This window comes from Camelus bactrianus, chromosome 9 (genome assembly GCF_048773025.1).
Source record: "Camelus bactrianus isolate YW-2024 breed Bactrian camel chromosome 9, ASM4877302v1, whole genome shotgun sequence".
NCBI classification, from domain to species: domain Eukaryota; kingdom Metazoa; phylum Chordata; class Mammalia; order Artiodactyla; family Camelidae; genus Camelus; species Camelus bactrianus.
Genome location: NC_133547.1, coordinates 61,197,840 through 61,218,567, shown reverse-complemented (window position 1 = coordinate 61,218,567; position 20,728 = coordinate 61,197,840). Strand labels below are relative to the sequence as shown.

At 46.5% G+C, this 20,728-nt stretch overlaps 1 protein-coding gene across 3 annotated transcripts in view; it reads left to right on the top strand.

Annotated features, from left to right (window-relative positions):
* Positions 1–8,000: 8,000 nt before the first annotated feature.
* The window catches only part of CDH1 (cadherin 1), a 67,907-nt gene continuing 55,179 nt past the window's right edge, over positions 8,001–20,728 (top strand). The window contains exons 1-2 of one of the 3 annotated variants that reach the window (XM_010962531.3): positions 8,001–8,169; positions 9,027–9,141. In XM_010962531.3, the coding sequence (XP_010960833.2) occupies positions 8,110–8,169; positions 9,027–9,141 (175 nt within the window). In that variant the 5' untranslated portion in view covers positions 8,001–8,109. Of the gene's footprint in view, positions 8,170–9,024; positions 9,142–20,728 lie in introns of all 3 variants that reach the window. The other 2 variants (XM_074370526.1, XM_010962530.3) reach the window with 2 other exon arrangements.

Genomic DNA, 20,728 nt, shown 5'->3' with positions numbered 1-20,728 from the left:
CTGTTTTTAGTTTTTTAAGGAATCTCCATACTGTTTTCCATAGTAGCTTCCCCAAGTTACTTTTCTACCAATAGTATAGGAGGGTTCCCTTTTCTCCACACCTTCTATAGCATTTATCATTTGTGGAATTTTTAATGATGGCCATTCTGACCATTGTGAGGTGATACCTCATTGTAGCTCTGATTTGCATTTCTCTGATAATTAGCGATATTGAGCATCTTTTCATGTGCCTATTCTGAGCCCTTGTTCTTGTCTTTGGACAAATGGATTCCTTGGTGTCCCCTGGGGGATTTGCAAACTGGATCAGGTGGCTCCCCTGATCTTAAAATTCTACAGTGGCCCCCTTTGCTCTGAAGACACAGTCCAAGCCACTGATCATGATTAACACAGCCCCCCCCAACCTCCCAACACACACTCTCCTTACCTGCCTATTGGGTCTAGTCTCCTGCCCATCCCTCCCTCCTCCAGCTAGCCTCAACTACCTGAAAATGATGAGCCCTCCTCCTCTCTGGGCTTTTGGCCAGGTTCTGCCAGGAACACTCTGGCTAACTAAACTTAGATGTCACTTCCCCCCAGGAAGCCTTCCCTGAGCCCCTGTGCCTTCCCATCATGGCCCTTGTTAATCTTGAATCATTACCACCTGGGCAGTCCTCCAACCAGGGTCACTGATATGGCTATTCTAGTGGCTCAAATATGGTATTGAACTGTTTCCATATTACTTGGTAATCAGCTACTTACCTGAGTCCTTCAGAAGCTCTGCATACCCCCAGTCCCTACCACACCCCCAGGCTTCCCACCACCCAGCAACCAAAAGGGTAAAGCCTAGCCCAGCAGGAGGCCTGGGGACCCTGCTCTGGTGTTAATGGCTGGTGTTCCTTTTGATTGCTGCAGTGCCCAGACTCTGCCAATTGTTAAATGTTAGTCATCCTTGCTTGTTGCCCTGGATCATAAATTCCTGGTTTCTTTGTTTATTTATTCCACCAGACTAGACCAAAAGCTGTCTGAGGGTAGGGAGGCACATGCTAGGTCCCCAGTGAGTGTTTACCAAATGAACGAATGGATGAGCGAGTGAATGAATGACTGTGGCCTGAAAAATTGGGGTCTCTCTGGAAAACTGTGGGCCCCCATTCTCAGTCTGGACTCTGGAATTTTCTCCTAGGTCTGTGGTGGAAACCTTGCTCTTTGCCCACGTTTTATTTCTCTGCTGGTCTCCACCCCTGCAGGAAGCTCGCTTTCTCCAACTGCTGCAGTCTGGTTCCAGCCTGGCCAGCTTCTCCTTCCCTTCCTGAAAAACTTGGACTCTTGCTGAGAGCTGCTGAGCACCCCTTTCATGAACCTACACATGTACACACACACGCACACACACAGATATGCACATGTCCGCACGCACAGGAGTGGGCACTCAGCAGCGCTCACTTGGCTGTGTTAAGGTGACTAACTCATCCCAGTTTATCCCAAACTTTCCTGGTTTTGACACTGAATGTCCTGCACTCCAGGAACCCTCTTGGTCCCTGGCAAACATGGACCATTGGTCATCCCAGCCTTGGCTGATGGGGCCATTTTTCATGGACAGTGGCAGGGTGGTGGCCTTCAGGGTGGACTTCTGTGTTGCCTGTGCAGAGCACAGGACCTGGTGGGTTTGCCACAGCTCTGCCACTTAACAACCACGGAAAAACACTTTACCTCTCGGTTTCTTCAAGAAGGGGTAAGATAGAATCTTCCTCCTAGAGGTCCATGAGCTAATAAAAGTAAAAGTGCCTGGAACCAGCACCTGGAACATAGTGAGTGTTACATAAATGAGAGCCATTATTACTGTTGTTGTTGTTAGTATACTATATGTGTATGTGGAAGACAGGTGTCTAGATTTTTCTATTTGTGAAACAAAGACAGTAGGGAGTATAGGGCTACAAAAATCACCCCTCTACTAAGGCTGCTCTTAGCAAGACCTCCTCCCCACTTAAAGAAGAAACAGCTTTATTCTGATGAAATTCATAAACCACACAATTCACCCATTTAAAGCATTCAATTCAGTGGTTTTTGTATAAATATAAAGTATATTCACAAGGTTGTGCAGTCATCATCACAATCTAAGTTTGGAATATATTCATCCCGCTCTGAAAGAAGTCCCACACCCATTAGCAGTCACTCCCAATTTCCCTCCCACCCCTCAATCCTGCCCAGCCCTAGGCAACCACTCATCTGTTTTCCATCTCAATAGATTTGCCTATTTTGGAAATTTCACAAAAAACGGAATCATATAATAAATAGGTGGTCTTTTGTGCCTGGTTTCTTTCTATTAAGCAGAATGTTTTCAAGGGTCATCCATGTTGTAGTCCGTATCAGAAATTCATTCCTTTTTATTGCCAACCTCCTCCCCTCCACCCGGATTCAATCCATTTTAGACATCTCCAGAAAGGGTTAAGTGCTCATCATTGAACAAATTTGCACTTGTAGAGGAAGAGACCAAATACTTTTTTTTTTTTTGCTGTATGGATTCCTTTTATCTCATTCATTATGTCTTCAATTTTTCCCCATATGGCTTTTTTCTTTATTTTTTAAAAGAGATAATATTTAAAATAAAAAGAGAATAGATATATCACACACATAAGTGATAAAGCATAATAATATAATAAATAATTGCGAACTTGCTGCTCATCCAAAATCTCCCGATCCCGAGAACTATCTGTTGGAAGATGAGGACTGAGTGTCCTTATCCAGCTCCCCAGCTTCCCCCTCAAGCAATTCCCAAATTTTATTAGTTATATATTATTCATGACATTTACATTTTGTTCTGTAACTTTAGGTCTTTTGTGCTTTGTCTGGAGATTGAGTCTAAAAACTGAAAAGCAATAAACAGCATCATGACTCCATAAATATCTCTCACTTGAGAACTCCTGGTCCCCTAGAGAAGGAAATGTGAACCTGGCCAGTGACATAATTTCCCATCCCAAAGAAGCTCAAAGTCATAGTTTTTAGAGGCAGGAGAAAACTGGGGGATCCTTCCAGGTCTACTGAGTTCTTTTACAGACAAGAAACTGAGACTTAGGGAAGGAAAGAGATTTTGCTTCAAGTCACAAGGTCAATTCCCTACACTGTGTTCTAGCCACCTCCTGGAATTTGGCAAATAAATTGTGTTAGTCACAAAGTTCCTTTTTTGGAGGAAATTGAACTATGAGGGTTTCATATTAAGGATTCAAGAGCAGAAAAAAATAATATTTTAATTATAAAATGTAAGAGTCCTTTGTCTCCAAATTTCTTTGACTTGGGGGCCAAGCTGAACTTGGGGTGATTTCATTGGCTGCTGACCCTGGAGAGGGTTGGCTTTGTCTAACCCTGAGGCGAGATTGGGGAGAACTTTTTCCCTCCCTCCCACCACGTGGAATGGTCCTTGACTCTGAGAGAAGGGATGGGGCCTTCTCTGCTTGAAGATGGGAGCCAGAAAGTGTAGGTCTGTGGAACCTTATCTTGAGGCTCTGTGTTCTGTAGATCTTCAGTAGTGTCTTATCTCGAGACACCAGGTACAAAAGTGTCTGTGCCAAGAGAGAGCACCCAGCCAGCTGTGGAGCCCCCTGACAGCTGGCCCCTCCTCTTTCAGGGGGCCTAGGAGACAGTGAGACTTAGCTTGGAGAAATCCTGCTGCCCATGAATTCAAGGGCTCAGGGACGCAGGAACTCCACTCAGGGAAAAACCTAGCCCCTTCGCATCGTGGAATGTGGAAATAACAATAGTCAGTGTTAATTCAGGACTTCCCGTCTGCCACATTTACTTAGGGTATTTCTCTAAGTCCCACAACCACCCAACATTATAGATGAGGAAATCGAGAGCCAAAGAGGATTTAAGTGACTTATTCAAAGGCTTGGAACTAGCAGGTAGGAGGGCAGGATTCAGACCCAGGCAGTGAGGCCCCAACATCTCTGCTGGGAACCACTTTGCCGAAGTGGTCTTGGAGCCAGAACACCAGCACCTCTGTACCTTCCCCTCAAATTTGCTGTGAACCTAAAACTGCTCTTAAAAAATAGGCTTGTGGGGAGGGTATAGCTTAAGTGGTAGAGCACATGCTTTGTAAGCATGAGGTCCTGGATTCAATCCCCAGAACCTTTTCTAAAAATCAATCAATCAATCAATCAATCAACCAACCAACCAACCAACCAACCCAATCCCCACCCCGCAACAACAACAACAACAACAACAACAACAAACTTTTAAAAAGTAGTCAATTTTTTAAAATTTTTAGGGAAGAGGTAATATTTATTTATTTTATTTATTATCATTGTTATTTTTTCTTTACCAGAGGTACTGGGGATCGAAGCCATGACCTCATACATTCTAAGCATGTGAGCTATACTCTCCCCACCAAAAATAGTCAATTTAAAAATAAAAATACTGGGATGAAAAGATGAAACAAGATTTGGAACAAAGTTTACAAATTACAAATTTATAAAAATGACAAAAAAAGTTGTTGAAGCAGATGGTAGCTATATGGTATTTCATTACATATATATGGTATGCACTATACTATTTTCATTGTGTTTGAAATAAATTTTTTTTTTTTTTTTGCAGCAGTGAATGGCTGAGCTCCAAGGGCGGCACCCCTATCAGTTACCATCATTTTAACAGGAGGCTGAAGTGGGATATCCAGGTCCCTCCCCGCATGTTGCCCGGCAGAGCAGAGGTGTCAGGAGCCCCCAGCAGCAGCTGGTAAGGAGCCTCCTCTCCCCACACAGGGGAGCCTGATCTGACTGAAATCCCCAGCAATTCCAATTTCCCTGGGAGTCCTCCCCAGCTGGCTGGGTGGTTGGGCTCTTCTTGGCAGAGGCTGGGGGTGGGGTGCCCCTCCCAGTCCAAGTGCCATTATCACCATCCCTTTGCCAGGAGATGAAAGCAACAGGACTGCCTGGGGAATTAATCTTTAGCCTCCAGGCTCACTGGTCACCAGGACGCCCAGGAAATAAAGGTCAGAGACACACCCTGCAGGCAACACGGAAACCCTGGTATTGCCCTTCTCAGCCATGGGTGCCTGATTAGCACCAACTGCAGTAGGGGCTGTCATGCACCTGGAGTGGCACCCATAAGACCTCTGGTCAACATTTCTTTTCCCTGTTGATGCCTGCAGTTCTTCCATTAACATTGGAGGAGCCCTCCAAGAGACCTCACCTTCAAGATTTTTATTTTTCTTCCCTTGAGATGAGACACCAATGAATACAACGGACCTTACCACCTGCACCCAACAGTCCAACAATCTCAGGGGTTTCACGACCGCTCACCCTGGAAGCCCATCCACAGATACCAGGTTAAGAAACCTGGGCAGGGTTTACTAGTTCCAAAATTCCTTCCTTTGAAAGAATTATACCTCAGAGCTCTCTTTAAAATGCAGATGACCCTGCGAAGGTCTAAATGACTAACCAGTCGGTGTGAGTTTCCCAGAGATAGCCTAAGAGACTTTAAGGGCAGGGCTGGGAAAAGGAGAGCCTAGGGGTGGGGAGGCCCCATGGGGGCTCACAGTTTGGACTAGAACTGGGAGGGGAATGCACTGAGCCTAGAGGGCTAATAGCTAACTTCCTACAGCGCTTGCAATAATCTTGAGAATTACTTGCTACCAACATCCCCATTTTATGGATGAGGAAACTGAGACTAGAAGAGAGCAAGTGACATGCTACCCAGCTATTGGCAGAACAGGAACTTGAATCCTCCATTAGCCTGAGATCAGCGCCTTCAGCAGCTCATTTGATCCTCACAATGAGGTATCTTTTTTTTGATGGAATAGGAGATTGAGGCAATTCACAGAGGGCCACACAATGCCCTGCCTCCATGGGAAACCCCTGTGTGTCCCTGACTCCCTCTGGACCATTGAGCGAGCAGCCCTTCGCCATCAGCTCCCTGGAGTTTGGAGAAGGGCTTGCCGAGAAGTCTGGGGTGAGCTGATGCCCGACCTGTCCTCACTGCCCCTAATTGTTTTCTAAAATCCTTTTTATTGAATTATCAGAGTGTAATGGAGGAGTCGATGAGAGTCGCTGCAGAGTTGCAAGGCCAGGGCTTGCTGGGAGGAGGAAAGCAAAGCCCTAAAGGCTCCCTGGGCCGAGTGATGGTATAAAATATGAATTTTTGCATAACTGAGGGAAAAAAAAATAAACGGACAAGGCTGCCACATGGGGGAAACGCCTGTTTCTGTATTTCCATTATCTTGTTTAATGCACAGTCCAGCAGGAGCCTCAGTGGGAAAGGCAATACTGGAAACTTTTTCCCCCTGAGCCTCCTGGTGAGTTAAGAGGCAGAAAGAGCCAAGATGCAGAAATCCAAATGGCCTGGGCGTATGCTCAGAATCCCATTAAAATAGAGGAAACAGGTGGGGAAACTCTTTGAAACTGAGGGGACAGGTGGGGTGGGTGGGAGTGGGGAGCTGGACTGACCTGAAACGGTGTGTTGGTTTGAGACAGTACCTCTCCTCTGGGATTGAGAAGGTAGCCTCCGTGGGCTCAGATTCACCTTAAGCTCTGGGTGAAATATTTAAACTTTGCCTTCCCCATGAGCAAGGGGGAAAAGAGATGGTCCTTTCCAAAGCACAACCTCCACACCGAACACTTACTAAGCAGTTGCTATGAGGCGCCAAGTACTCTGCTTAGTGATTTTCTTGTATTAGCACCTAATAACCCACTTACACAGAGGAGAACACTGACTTGTCCAAGGTCACACAGTTAGTAGCTGACTCTACATACTGTAATTCTGATCGTGCTTGGAGGGTGAAGGGAATGATGGTCTCCCTTGCATGAGATGTTGAGTTATTTGTAAATAACAGGTTTGCGTGTTCTCTAATGGATCTCTTTCAGTCAACATTATAGGACAGGTTGAAAACTGTAGCTCCAGATGCAAGACTATGTGGGGCCACATGAGGTGAAGCTAATGGAAGAACAGACCCTGGAATCAGAGGGACGTGGGTTCCTCCACCACCTCCTACTGGCCCCAAATTCTTTATGCTTCAGTTGCCTGTCTATGAAATGGGAATAGTAACACAGCTCTTGAGTGGTTTTGAGATGAGATTAAATGAGCTGTCAATGTCAAATGCTTAGCACAGAGCCTGGCACAGTAACTTTGTATGCCCAGCACCTATTGTTACTATTATTATCCTTCAAATCTGTATACAACTTTTATCGTGCAGGAAATATTGATATTATTAATTGTATGGCAACCTCAGAACAACATAGTGAGGCATTTGTGATTATTACTCCCATCCGGAAGGTGGAGAAACTGAAGCTTCGAAAGAGGGAGGGAGTTCTGCCCAATGAACTGATTTGCAGAGTCACTGACTGATGGAGACCCTCACTTAAAAAGATGGAAATAGTATTTTAATTATTTTTTTGTGTGTTTCTCTTTCCCCTCATGTTCGGAAGTCTTAGCATGTGCCTAGTGCTAGTATAGAACCTGGCATTGGTAGTCATTAGGTAACAACTTAATAAAATGAAATATTTTTATCTAAAAGCAAATTTCCAATATCCTATTGAGACTATTCGGCATCAGTTTAATCTGCAATGATGAAACTACCTTTCATTACTGATAGTGATGTAACCCCAGCGTTTTTAACACTGAAATTAATTCAACTAAAACTGAATAAAAATACAAGTATTATCAAACAATTGAAAATAATTAGATTGGAAACCTCAGGAACTAAAAGCATTATGTGTGATATTAAAAAAGAAAAAAAAAAGATAGACATAGTTAAAGGGTAAAATCCTTTCTAGTCCTTTCTGGCTCCAGGTGTTAATGAGCCACAGAGAGGCTAGTATTTGAACCTGGCGGCAATAGGAATTTTGGAGCCCCTACCCCGCTGATTGTACCAGCGGGTCACTGGGTGGGCGCGAGGCAGGACAGTATCGGGGGCGGAGCGTCCGACCCCGCTCGGGGAGGAAGCGGAGGCCGCGCCGCTCATTGGCTGCAGGCGGCAGGTGCATCCTCAGCCAATCAGCTGTCCAGGGGGCGGGGCCTTTGAGGCTCACCTGGGTGCTGCGGCGCTGCCCAGCTCAGTGGCGTCCGGAGCCCAAAAGCACCTGTGAGTTCGCGGAAGCCCAGCCAGACTCCAGCCCGGCCGAACCCGGCCCAACCCCCGCCCAGCCTGCCATGGGCCCCCCGTGTCACAACCTCTCCCCGCTTCTGCTGCTGCTGCTGCTGCTGCTGCAGGTACCTTGGGTCCCCTGACTTTGAGGGACTCCTTCCGGCCCCACTTACCGCGCCCCGGCCACCAGTCCCTCTCTTTCGTCGTCCCTTCCTCTTTCCTGTCGCCCCCGTTCCCTCTTCCAAGAAAGTTTGGGTCCAAAGGGCCTGAACCGCCTGGAAACTGCGCCGCGCTCTGGACTCCAGGGAGAAGGGACTGGGAGCCGGTGCGGGTGAAGCACTAGAACTGCTTTGCCCACTGCCTCCCGCAAATACCCGAGGTTGGGGGCATGTTTCGCTGGACTCGGGTGGGCTAGGGACGGGGGATGGGGGGCGTGGAGTAGGGTGGGAGTCTGGGTATGGAATAGGGAGGCTCCAGTCCATGTCAGAGGGGAGCCAGGAATAGTGGGGATGACCCCTGAGGTAAGGGAAGGGAAACCAGTAGAAATAAGTCACCTTCCCTGTGAAGAAAGGGTAGTAAATAGGTATTGGGCACCCCGGGATAAGAAAGTGGGGTCAAAAGGGGTTGGAGTACCTCTTGGTGGGAGGAACTGGCCTTAGGAGTGGGGGCGTTCTCGGTATAAGGAAAGTGGAGTTGGGAGGAGTAAAAATGTCTCCAATGAAATGAAAAAGGAGACTGGAAGGAAAGGGGTTCTAGGTCTGGAGGAGAAGACCCAGCAGCCTCCTCCCCGGGAATTCCTGGGGGTTTGGGGCTGCGGGTTTCTGAAAGAGTTTGGTGTGGCTGCCTGCCCCCTGGGTATGGGGATGGGTCCCTCCCACAGCCCTGGCGCCGCGAGCTAGGGAGGGGAGGGGCCCTTGGTTTCGGTGTAGGTAGGAGGGGACCTCCCCAAGTCACCCTGGTTCCATACCTTTCCCCTACCTAGGTCTCACCGTGGCTCTGCCAGGAGCCGGAGCCCTGCAATCCTGGCTTTGGCGCCGAGAGCTATACGTTCACCGTGCCCCGGCGGCACTTGGAGAGAGGTCGAGTCCTGGGCAAAGGTGAAGGCGCGCCGCCGGTGTCCCTGAGCGGGGTGGGGTGGGAGTGGGAAGAGTTCGAGAAAGGGCGCTCTCATGCCGCTGGGCTGGCGACCCCCTTCTTCCCTGGCTCAGATGACACTTCTTTGTAATTTACATAGATGCAGGGATGTAAAATTTTACCATAATAGAGCATTGGGGTTGAGGGGGCTATCTTGTATGGTGAACTTAGTTATGGGGGGAGCACTTATTAGAGGCCTTGTATGTGTTTCTTATTGCTCTGACCACTATGAGACAGTCTCATTTCAGGCTGCAAAAATCTGATGTGTGGGAAGAGGGTGTCTGGGTGGGGGTGGTAATTCCCGTTTTGCAGATGAGCAAAATGGAGGCCTGAGGGTGGAGTCCACTTGCCCCAGGATCAGCAGAGCAGGAATCTGAACAGGGATCCGACTCCCAGGCCCCATTCTGCACCATCTCTGGGATGACTGAGGAGCCCTCTTGGTTACTAGGTTGTGGCTTTTGCTCATAGAGATGAAAACATTTTGATACAGGTACTATTCCTCTAAGGAATAATTTTTTTTTTTTTTTTTAAAGCTTGGTAGCTCTGACTCAGGGAATGAAAATGGACATAGTGTACTTCTGGGCCTTATCACTGTGATAATCAGGATTCTAGAGTTTGCTTTGTTTGACTTCACTGTTGCCCAGGAGTGAGAGTAAGGGGAGGTTGCTTTCTTTTCTGGTTTCACTGATTCCCAGGTGCTTATTTCCTTTTCGACTTTCTCCTCCCTCTTGATTCAGTTGATTGGGTGAGTATCATAACAATAAAACACTTTATTGAAATGAGAAATCACCCATAATTCCCCTGAAGGAATTTACTGTTTAGTCTTCCAATCTTTTTTTTCTTAAATTTTTTTTTTTTTTGAGGGGGCAAGGTAATTAGGTTTATTTAGTTAGTTAGTTTTTGGAGGGGATGGTAACTAGGTTTATTTATTTTTAGTGGAGGTACCTGGGGATGGAACCCAGGACTTGGTTCATGCTAAGCTCTACCCTCCCCCCTAGTCTTCCAATCTGGCCACATGGAAAATCTGCAGCAATCACGCTGTTGTCCGAATTTTTTTTTGAACTTTGGAAGTTGTTCCAACAGTGGCTTTTTTTTTTTTTTTTTTTTTAAACAGAGAAACTGCAGTTTGATTGATTAAACATATTTGCTTTTCTGGGGCCCGGCTGTGTGGAGCTTTCTACCGGATTAAAAAGGAAGTGTTGTCTGCCCAATTTTTGCACTGGGTCTGCCATTATGCAGCCAGTCTCTGCTCGATGTTCTGTCCGGCCCTGTGCTGGGACCCCAGGAGTGACTGAGGAGATACAGGGATTCTCCAGCCTTGCCCCTGGTATCTCATGTTCCAGCAGGTTGCTGAGAACTGTCCCAGGACCCGCTTAGATGGCACTGTTGGACACGGGCATTTAGGTGCCAGAATGTGTGGTGGCCTGGGATGTTTTGAAGACTGGCTTCTTGGAGGAAGTTGATCCAGTCCTGAATTCAGGGCAGAGGTTAGAAATGGTGCACGCATCTGTGTATCACGTGTTGCAGTACAGGTGCTGGTCACTTTGTTTTCCTTCACCAAGACATCTGGTAGCACCAAGGTGGGTTAGTCTATCCCCTGCCACCCTACAAGTTCTTGGATCTGACCAATAATAATATTATTACATATTAGTAATAACATAAATATTATCATTATTAATAGCCACACCTATTCACTTTTGAACTGGACTCTGGGGCAAGTGCTTCATATATTTTATCTTATTTAATTTTCCCAAGAACTTTATGAGGGTGGGCATCATTGTTATTTCTATTTTGAGATGATGAAACTGAAGTGTAAGGCAATTTCGTACTTTGTTCAGGGATCCACAGGTGTTCTTCCTCCTGTTCTCGCCCCTTCTCAATAATCGCAAAAAAAAAAAAGAAAGAGGGTATTTGGGCAGTTTGTGTCTATCATGAAGTAGACGTCATCCTCCCTCTGTGCCCTGGAGAGCAGAGGTGTCAACAGGGTGGGACCCCCGACGGGAGCTGGTGGTGATGGAGGTGGGTCAGACCCAATGGGAGGTGGAGGGGCTGGGAGCTGGTGGTGCTGGTGGGAGAGGCAGCCTCTGGAAGCTGCTTGTGCAGTTCTAGTTTCTTTTATAGGCACATACCCAGCCCCACTCAACAGATTTCCTGAATTTCGCTTTTTTTTTTTGGCCTTTTTGGACCATTGGGTCACCTACCAATGCAATGTGGAACTCCCCCCCAACATGAAAGTACCCTTCTAGTAAAATCACAGGTGCAACCTTGGGGAACTGGCTTTGTGACTTAAAAAGGCAGCCAGGATTTAGGGAGTTGGCTTCATTCTCTTTGGACAGCCCAGGAAGATGGAGGATGCAACATTAGTGCCAGGTTAAACCGTGGCCTGTTGGAAATTTGCTGCATGGGAGTCTGAGAACGAGGGGCCTGTTACTTTATGTCTACAGGTGGCTGAAGAGTGGCACAGATAGGGTTTTATCCAAATTCAGGGGATCTTGGGGTGGTTTTCTGGGGTCATTCCTGTGCCCGGTGAGATGGCTGACCCCACAGTCTCACTCAGACTTTCATTTATTCCATTGGTTCCTCTCCAAGTTCTGGAATGGAGGATGCTAAAACAAACACCGCAACCACAACTGTAAAGTGTGGGGGTTTTTTTGTTTTTGTTTTTGTTTTTGTTTTTTTGTAAAGTAGTTCTTTAGAGTTTCTGATTATTTTCCTTTTCCTTAGACAAACTGGTTGGAGAAACCCAGTCTCTCGGATCTCAGGAGAATTACCCTAGTGCACTCAGCCTGAAGTGGACTGAGGGTTGGGAAAAAAGCAGGCAGGCTTTCACACCGATGGTTTCCTTGCTTTGCTTCTTCCACCACCTGGCTTTGGACAAACAGCCTTGTATTTTGGGTTAGAGCTCTGGTTGCTTGATGGATTGACCCAGCTCACAAGTACCCACTTGTAGTGGATTAAATACACTCCTTTCCCCCTCCTAAAAGATGTGCTGAAAGGTGATTGAAATAGTACACAGGCTCCCTAGTTAAACTAGGCTTTAAAAAAAACAAATATGGAAGCCCGCTTTGGGATCACTTTATGTCATCAGATCCCCTCTCCTCTGCCCCTCAAACTCCTAAACATCACTCCCCTATGACTCATCTTTTGAGGGTTGGTGCAGAGCTCCCTGAGGTAGGACATCAATGGGTCATCCTCCTGCCTTGCCTTTGTGTCCCACAAGGAGTGGTGGAAAGGTCCTGGGCCCTGTAAGGCCATCTGAGGAAGGCTGGCGGCTGCTGCTGCTTCTCTGCAAAGCCACCTGACCTGCCCTTCATCTCAGCCAGGTGGTTATGGAAATCCCTGTTTGCTCTCTGGGTCTTTTTGTTCAGTGAGCCTTTTTTTCCCCAAAATGCTCACCTTGGTGTCTGTTACACAATCCCTTCCAAGTGTAGCCCCAGATAAGCCAGACGCTGAAGCAATCAGCTCTCACATCTCCCAGAAGCTGCCAAAACCTGAAAATCCCCAAGAGGCACCTGTCACAATCCAGACTTTCTGAGTTTTCGCTCTGCCAAACCCCATCTCCTTTCAGGGCTCTAGGCTTTCAAGGAGGGGAATGAGATGAGTACGGCTGGTCCGGCTGGTCCTTAGGTCCGTGAAAGATCCAGGTTTGAATTTCAGCTACTAGCTGTGTGACCTTGAGTAAATCCCTTTACTTCTATGAGCCTCAGTTGCCCCCATCTGTAAGATGGGGGGAGGCAATACTACTTATAAGTTTGTTGTGAGGATTAAATGTGTCTATCCGTTCATTTGTTTGGATTCATTTGGTCAACAAATATGAGTGCCTGCTAAGGGTGAGCACTGGGCTGGACCCTGGAGTTACAGAAAGAATAAAGCTGATGTGGGTTGAACATAAAGTGAGATGGATATAAGGAAACAGGAAAGAGTCATTAAATGGTGGGCTCATATTTCTTAGGGGCAGAATAGGCACTCAAATATTATTTTGAGCAAATGAATGAATGAGTAAATAAATATTTACTACCCCTTATACCTTGGCTTATTTTTCCCTCTCAAACTGCGGCCTCAGCCCAGCCCTCAATATTGATGGTAATTGGCAAGGAATGTTGGGTCTGTTAGAACTTTCTAAGATGCTTGTGAGGGCTGCATGCCCAGTCAGTGGCTCTTGAAGCCAGACTGTAGTGGTAAGTGTGTCCTGGGATACAGAGTACTGAGCGCTTCCCTCTGAAAGCTGTGGAGGGCAAGAGGGGAGACCTCAAACCCGATTCTGGAAATGGGAGGGCAATTGGACATTTTTAAGTGTTTTTTGTCTTTGGTCAATTAGAAAGAAATTTGTGGTGGCGTCTCTCTCCCTCCCCTGCCCTCCTCCCCTCTCCATCACCAAGTTTTCCTTGTACGTACTTCAGCTTTTGCTTATTACTGTTGGGAGGGTTTTAGGCCTCCTGTCTTTTTCCTTCTTCCCTTTTCCTCCTCTTATCCACCTCCAATCCCCTACTCCCCACCACAGCCCTGATGGCATCTTCCCAATATTTATAAGGTTCTTGAATCAGACTGTTCAGATTGAAATCCAGGTAATGCCCCTTGCAAGCTGAGGCCAAGGAATTTCCCCTTCTGTAAAATGGGCATAATAGTCCCCATGTCATAGTACAGATCAAGTGCTCAAGGACTGTTGATTACAAAGCCACTGGAATATTTGGTGCCTTCTATTTGAGACTCTCCCTTATTTTACCTTTGGTTCAAGTGCTCTCTCCCACCCAGCAAACCTGCCAAACCAGTTTCCTCACTCTCCCTGCTTCTGTGTTAAAGCAAACACTGCTCTGCAAACAGCAGTGACTAGACCAAAGTGCCCTTTGCCTAGAACGGAAATTCTTTGGTGTTTTCTTGCTTGCCCCTGTGCAGTGTGCTTGGGGAGGGCTGAAGTGGGTTTGCCTGTGGACCTGCCCATGAATATTGTTCAGAATTGGGTTGCGAGGGGTGGGCAAGGAGTGGGGCAGGGGAATCAGGACCATCTTGAACTGGTCAGCTTTTGCTTGCTTTTTAAATAATACATAATTTCATAACACACATGGCCTTGGCCCCTGAGATCATGGTTTATCCACATGGCTAAGCATTCAATCACCTGGGGCGCTTCAGAAATGCAGATTTGCCCTCCTGCCAGTTCACTGAGCTAGTTAGTCTCTGAAGGTCGAGTTCTGGACATGGCATTTTTAAAAGCTCCCCAGGTGCCTCCTGCTACCTGGTTCATTGCCCTGGACAACTCCAGTGGCTGGGTTACCAGTGTTTGATGAGTAAATACCTGGTGCCAGCCAAGGTGTGGGCATCTGGTTTTCCTGCCCGAGGCCAGGGATCCAAGGGCACCCTTGATGGGGGAGGGATAAGACTGTCTGCCATGTCAGCGAAGGCGAGCTCTGTGGGTGCAAAGTGGAGCAGGTGGGGTCGAGATGGGGGACCCAGAGAAGTGTCTGTGCCCCAACCTCTCCTGCCACCCACCCACTGCTGGGAGGACTGACTTAAGTCAGTACACAGGGGCCCTCAGGGAGATTGCAGAAAATCTCCTAGAGAGACCCCCTCTCCTAGTGGGCCATTCCAGCATCCTGGAGAATGTCACTGGGGTGGGAAAATGTTCAAGGATGGAGGAGCGGTCAGCTTTACTTGCTGGGCCTTGGTTAATGAGAGAGTGTCCTTTGCTGGGAATAGAGGAGAAAGAGGAGCAGGTTGGGGAAGGAAAATTCATTCTCGGTTAGGGAAGTGTTAAATTAGTCTGAAGGACCCAGAAGTGGCATCATCAAAGAGGTATTTGAGACTGTCAGGTCTGGAGCTTGGAAATACAGTAGGCACTGGTTTAAATATGAATTTGTATAGGATGGTACTCTGTTGTCCCTAATCTTGAGTCAGTAGATGCAGAGATTTTGCAGGGACCCCACAAAGTGGAGGAGAACGTGATGGAAGGGCTTTGCTGAGAGTATGCATGTGGAGGCGGCCAACAAATCAAAATACAAATATTTGTTTCTACCCAGTATTAGGAGTGGGGCTTACAAAAATGGGTCCTCACAGACCTGACAGCTTGTTAAGCCTCACAGTGGCCCAAGGCAGGAACCATCATTATTCCCCACAGATAAAAAGAAGTTGGACAGCTGGCCCGGGGTCACCTAGCCAGATGGTGACAGAGCTGGGCCTACAGTCCTTTGCTTCCATCTTCGAAAAGCTGTGCTCTTTCCCACACCCCTATCCTGCCTGATGGCCAAACCGCCTCTCCGCTGAAGCTGATTCACTTTCTAAGGGGACAGAATCCCCTCCTGCCCTCCAGAAAAGAGGTCTTTATACCATTTGCCTCGCGTGACTTTTAGTTGTGATGCTAAAATTCAGCCTTTTTTTTTTTTTTTTTTGCCTCTGAAGGACAACTTGTTTTTCACTTCTGGGCCATTTTCAGCCTCTATCCCTTTTGACCTTCACTTCCAAATAAATGCTAGGTGAACAGCACTTCTTTTCCTTTCTGTCTGTATGACTCTCTGGGTCTCTGAAAATGCAATTATACTGGCATTGGAGATAAGGGTTTGGGAGGGAGGGAAACTGTCCTAAACAAACTCATGTTCCAGCTGGGACTTACTCAAGGTGTGGGAGCCAGGCCGAGGTCGGGGTGTGGAACTCTCCCCAGGGAGAGGGAGAGCGTGCCTGTGCCTGGCTCCCTGTGAGCACGGACATTACTGCTGGGATCTCGTGGGGCCTGCCCATAAGGGTTCAACCCGTTCCGCATGAGCAAATTCATAAATGGTGGCCGGCACAATACCCCATGGGATAATTGGCTAAGGTCTACATAATAATTAGTGGGGTTTGTAATTAGGAGAGCGTATAACAAGCTGAAAGCCTTTCAGATTTACAGTACCTGGGCTAAGAAGAATACATGTTTCTGTGGTTTGGCACTCAGACGCACTGATCTGTCACCCCTGTTCCCAGGAGAGTTTCCCCCAAAATACTGTTTTGAGTGTCTTTGCCTAGATAATGCAACAGCCTCCTTTTCTTGGTCTCCCCGCTTCCTCTGCCCCTCCCTCAACACAGTCTTTTCTCCACTCAGCAGCCAGAGTGATGGTTTTTATTTATTTTTTATTTTTGTTTGTTTGTTTTGCCATTTTAAGTGTAAAATTCAGTGGCATTAATTGCATTCACAATGTTGTGTAAACATCACCACTATTTCCAGAATTTTTTAAAAAATTGAGTTATAGTCAGTTTACAATGTTGTGTCAATTTCTGGTGTACAGCACAATTTTTCAGTCATACATGAATATGCATATATTCGTTTTCATGTTCTTTTTCACCATGAGCTACTACAAGATCTTGAATATATTTCCCTGTGCTATACAGTATAAACTTGTTTATCTATTCTATATATACCTGTCAGTATCTACAGCTCTCGAACTCCCAGTCTGTCCCTACGCATCCGCCTCGCCCCCAGAGTGATGGTTTTTAAAACTGAAGCTGGAAACTTCACTCCTACTCAAAATCCGCCATGGTTTCCCATTTCACACAGGATGAAAACCAATGTCTTTTCTATGACATAGAAACCTTCCATGACCTGCCCTCCTTGTCCTCGCCCCCCACTTACCTCTTACCCTCGTTGCTTTCCAACAACCTAGAGCACAGCAGGCACACTTCCACCTCAGGGCCTTTGCACTGGCTATGAAGACTATTCATAATAGTTTTCCCCTGCTAGCTGTATGGCCTTTGTGTCTTTAAGTCTCTGCTCAAGTGTCACCCTCTTAGTGGGGCCTTTCTTAAACCCCTTGTTAGAGGCAGTAACTCCTTCCCCTTTCTTTGCTTTATTTTCCTCTATAGCACTTGTCATCATCTAGCATGCTTATTTCTCCTATTATCCGTCTCCTCCCACTAGAACAAATGCTCCAGGAGGCCAGGGCTTTTGTCTTGTTGAGTTCACAGGCTCTATCACACCTGGAATTTTCCTGGCACATAATAGGTTTAACTATTTGTTGAAGGAATGAATGAGGTTTCAGAGTGTATGTATAGGTCTGTATGTGTCTTTTGCTTTTAGAAGTTATACCACTGGTCATTTTTTCAAACAAATTGATATGTGATTGACATGTAGTTTCAGGTGTAATTGTGCTTTTTGTTTTAAAGGAAAGAAGGAACTTTTCCAGGATGAGCCACAGAAAGGGCACAAGTAGGAGGGATATTCTCAGGGCCTGTGTCTCTGCTTGGCACTCCTCAGTTTCTCCGAGCCCTGCACACCCTGGTGTAACCTTACCTAATTGTCTTGTCACAAAGCAGCTTGCAGTCTAGAGTCTAAAGGTCAGATGAGCCATTTCTGCCCCACACTTCTTGGTGTAAGGAAGCACCAGATCAAAATCTAAACAGAGATCTGAGCCCGCCAGGGCCATCCGTCTGGTGTCCTATTGTCTGGGTGACACCTTCTTTGAGCCAGGCTTCCAGATACACCCAACACCTTTCTCCTGGGTGTCTGCAGCATCCTTTGGGCCCATTAATTCTTTAAGACCTGGTTTCCATTCTTCCAGTTCTTGGCAATGCATAGGAGCCTGTTGAGAGATGCAGAAAATTTGAAAACAGTAATTTAAGGCTAATTCAATCACCTCCTAGCCAAGATAAAAATCTCATAGCTCTGAAATTCATCTGATCAACAAATATTCATTGAGAGAGTAGTATAGGACAGTAGCTTATAAATCTTTATGTAAAGATACAGCTCCCTGCCTTCAGGAAGATAATGCCTAATGGGCAGAGTTGCCAGGTGTAACTGGTCATCCTGGTTTTTTAATGTTAAATTTGAATTTCAGGTAAAAAAAAAATGACTAATTTTTTCTATCAGTAGGTCCTGTGCAATATTTGAGTCATACTTAGTAAAAAGATTATTGTTTCATCCTCTACTCCTTCCATAAGCAACATTGTATGGATAGTAGTACTATGTGTCTAGGGCTTTTCCCAGATGCTGTCTCTCCCTTACACCTCACAAAACCAGTGAGAAGTGACTGTTTCAGACCCTGAGTGAGATTATGCAGTTCACACAGACAGGAAGTGGGAAAGCCTGGCCACGTGTTCAGTGGCTGTTGCACTCCAAAGCCTCCACTCTTTCCAGCAGGAAATGCCAACTAACAAGTTGGTCTGTGAGCCGCCAGGTGAAGGGGATGCATGGTTCCTGTTCTGAAGGTCTCGGGGCGGAAGGAGAGAAGTCTCTCGGAGTGACAGGCATTCATTTACCCCTTCACGGAACAAATTTATGTTGGGTACCTGCCTAGCACGGTGCTAGGCATTGGCGATGTAGTAGGGGACAAAGACAAAAATCCCTGTCCTTGTGGACTTTCCTTCTAATTGGAAGAGATGGAGGAGATGATGGTGATCTATGGAAGGGAAAAAAATGCTGCAGGAAGGGCGATAAGAACTATGTGTGTTGTGGTGGAGGGATTTGGGGGAAGTCGTCACTAAAAAAGAATGATAATTTGTGTAAAGACCTGAAGTGAGGTGCTCAACAGATACTGGGATTGGACTGTTTCATTTTTGTTTGTTTTGGGGGTGAGGTAATTAGGTTTATTTATTTATTTAATGGAGGTACTGGGGATTGAGCCCAGGACCTTGTGCATGCTAGGCAGGCACTCTACCACTGAGCTATACCTTGACCCCCCAGGGTTGGACTGTTTCTCAAGTGAGCTAGACTTCCCACATTCAGTCCATATTGGTGCCATTTAAAGCTATACTCTAGGCAGGCATTTTTCTGGAAGAATAATCTTGAGAGCTAATTGTCACCACATCTCCTTTAAAGGGTATCGGATTCAAACCAGGATCTAGTTCTCTTTCCAAGCCACGCCACCCCTTGGCGTGTTGCCCAAGAGGAATGTGGCTCTAAGTCCAGTTTGCTTAACTTCCTCATGGCGGAGGGATGAGGATGCTCAAAATAGGCATCGTGACTTCCCTGGCAGATTTGGGGGGTGTGTTGCACACAGTGTGGGGGGATATTGGTTACACATATACCAGTGTCCCAGGACCTGCTAGTTAGAATGAAGCCTGGGTTCAGTATGAGGATTTTCAAAGACTACAAACTTCCTCCCCCACAAATTCTTCATCACAATTGTGTGGGAGTCTTTGAAAAGGGAATGAGGTGATCAACTTGTTTGTGGGAAAAGTTGTGGCTTTTCCATAGAAAACGTCACCCCTTGAGTCAGCTCGGGACAATAACCTGGGCCTTGTTGGCTGGTGGGGTGGGGCCCTGAATCACCGCCACTGAGAGGCCTCCCCTGGTGAGGTTATCAGTATCAGGGCCTGAATCACCCTCTCCTGGTAGCAGGTGCTTTAGGTGTCTGCTGTTACTCACAAATCCCGCGAGATACTGGCCCTAGATCTTTGTACCCTTAACAAGAAACCCGTCTTGCCAGAAATGACTGGGTTCAACAGCTGCTGGGTGAAGGTCACGTGGTCGGTTTCATGCCCACCCCTACTTCTGGGCTTGTTCTCATGACTAAACGTTCTGGAGAAAGAAGTTGTGGGTGTACTTCCTGTACCTTTTGCCTTCTCAAGCCTGCATTCATAAGGAAATGCTCATCTGTGCCCTGCTGATAGGTGTTTCAGAGCTCATCAGAGTCTTTGATTTTGAAACTTCTATGTAAATTGTGCTGATTTTTCTTTGAACTTTGGAATTTGGTTATGATTTTTTTTTTCTTTTTTGTGCTACTAATCCTCTCACCTGAGCCATGGGAGTACTTAAGACTTTGGGAACTAAATACTTAGGAGGCTCTTCAGCCTGGGCAACTGTACATTACTTACCAGGTGTGAAGTTTTACTCCTGGTTTCAAAAGAAATTTGATGTCAAGGTTGTGGCTTTAATCGTCAGTGTTTATTTTCCTTTTAACCTGTGAAAGGAAGGAGTGAGCCTCCCTCTGAGAGTAAAGATGAGTTGGGGAGGGGGGTATGAGAAACAGGTTTGCCTGGGTTCATATCCTGACTCAACTCTTGCCCTGTGACCTTGGGCAAGTTACTGAGCCTTTCTGTGCCTCAGTCCCCTTCACCTGTAAAAAGAGGATAAAATTATAGTTCCTCCTTCACAGGGTTGTGATGAAGGTTCATTGAGTTAACACACAAAGTGCTTTCAGCACCTGGCACGTTGCAAACAGTCTTTAAGTACTGAGTTTTTACTACTAGATGTTTCTGCTTTAGACTTGTCAAGGAGGTTAAAAAAATGTGTAAATGCTAAAGACTGAAGGAGCCAGGGAGAACCAAGGATGAGGAAGGGCTATATCCCCTGGTCACTCTGCTCCTTGACCCAGTGCCCATTCAAGTGCAAATTGGTTGTCCAGACCCTGACTGCTGCCATCCAGGCACACCATCATTCAGTGACTACACTAGTTGATAATCACACCCATTTGGTTCAACCATCCTTTGAACTTGATTCTAGTATTATCTCCATTTTACAGAAGGGGAAATTGAGGCTCAGGGAGAGTTAGTGACTTGCCTGAGGCCTCAAAGCAGGAAATGGCAAACAGAGATTTGAACCCTAGTCTGCTGACCCCAAAGCTTATGCCACCACTAGTGTACCTGAACCTG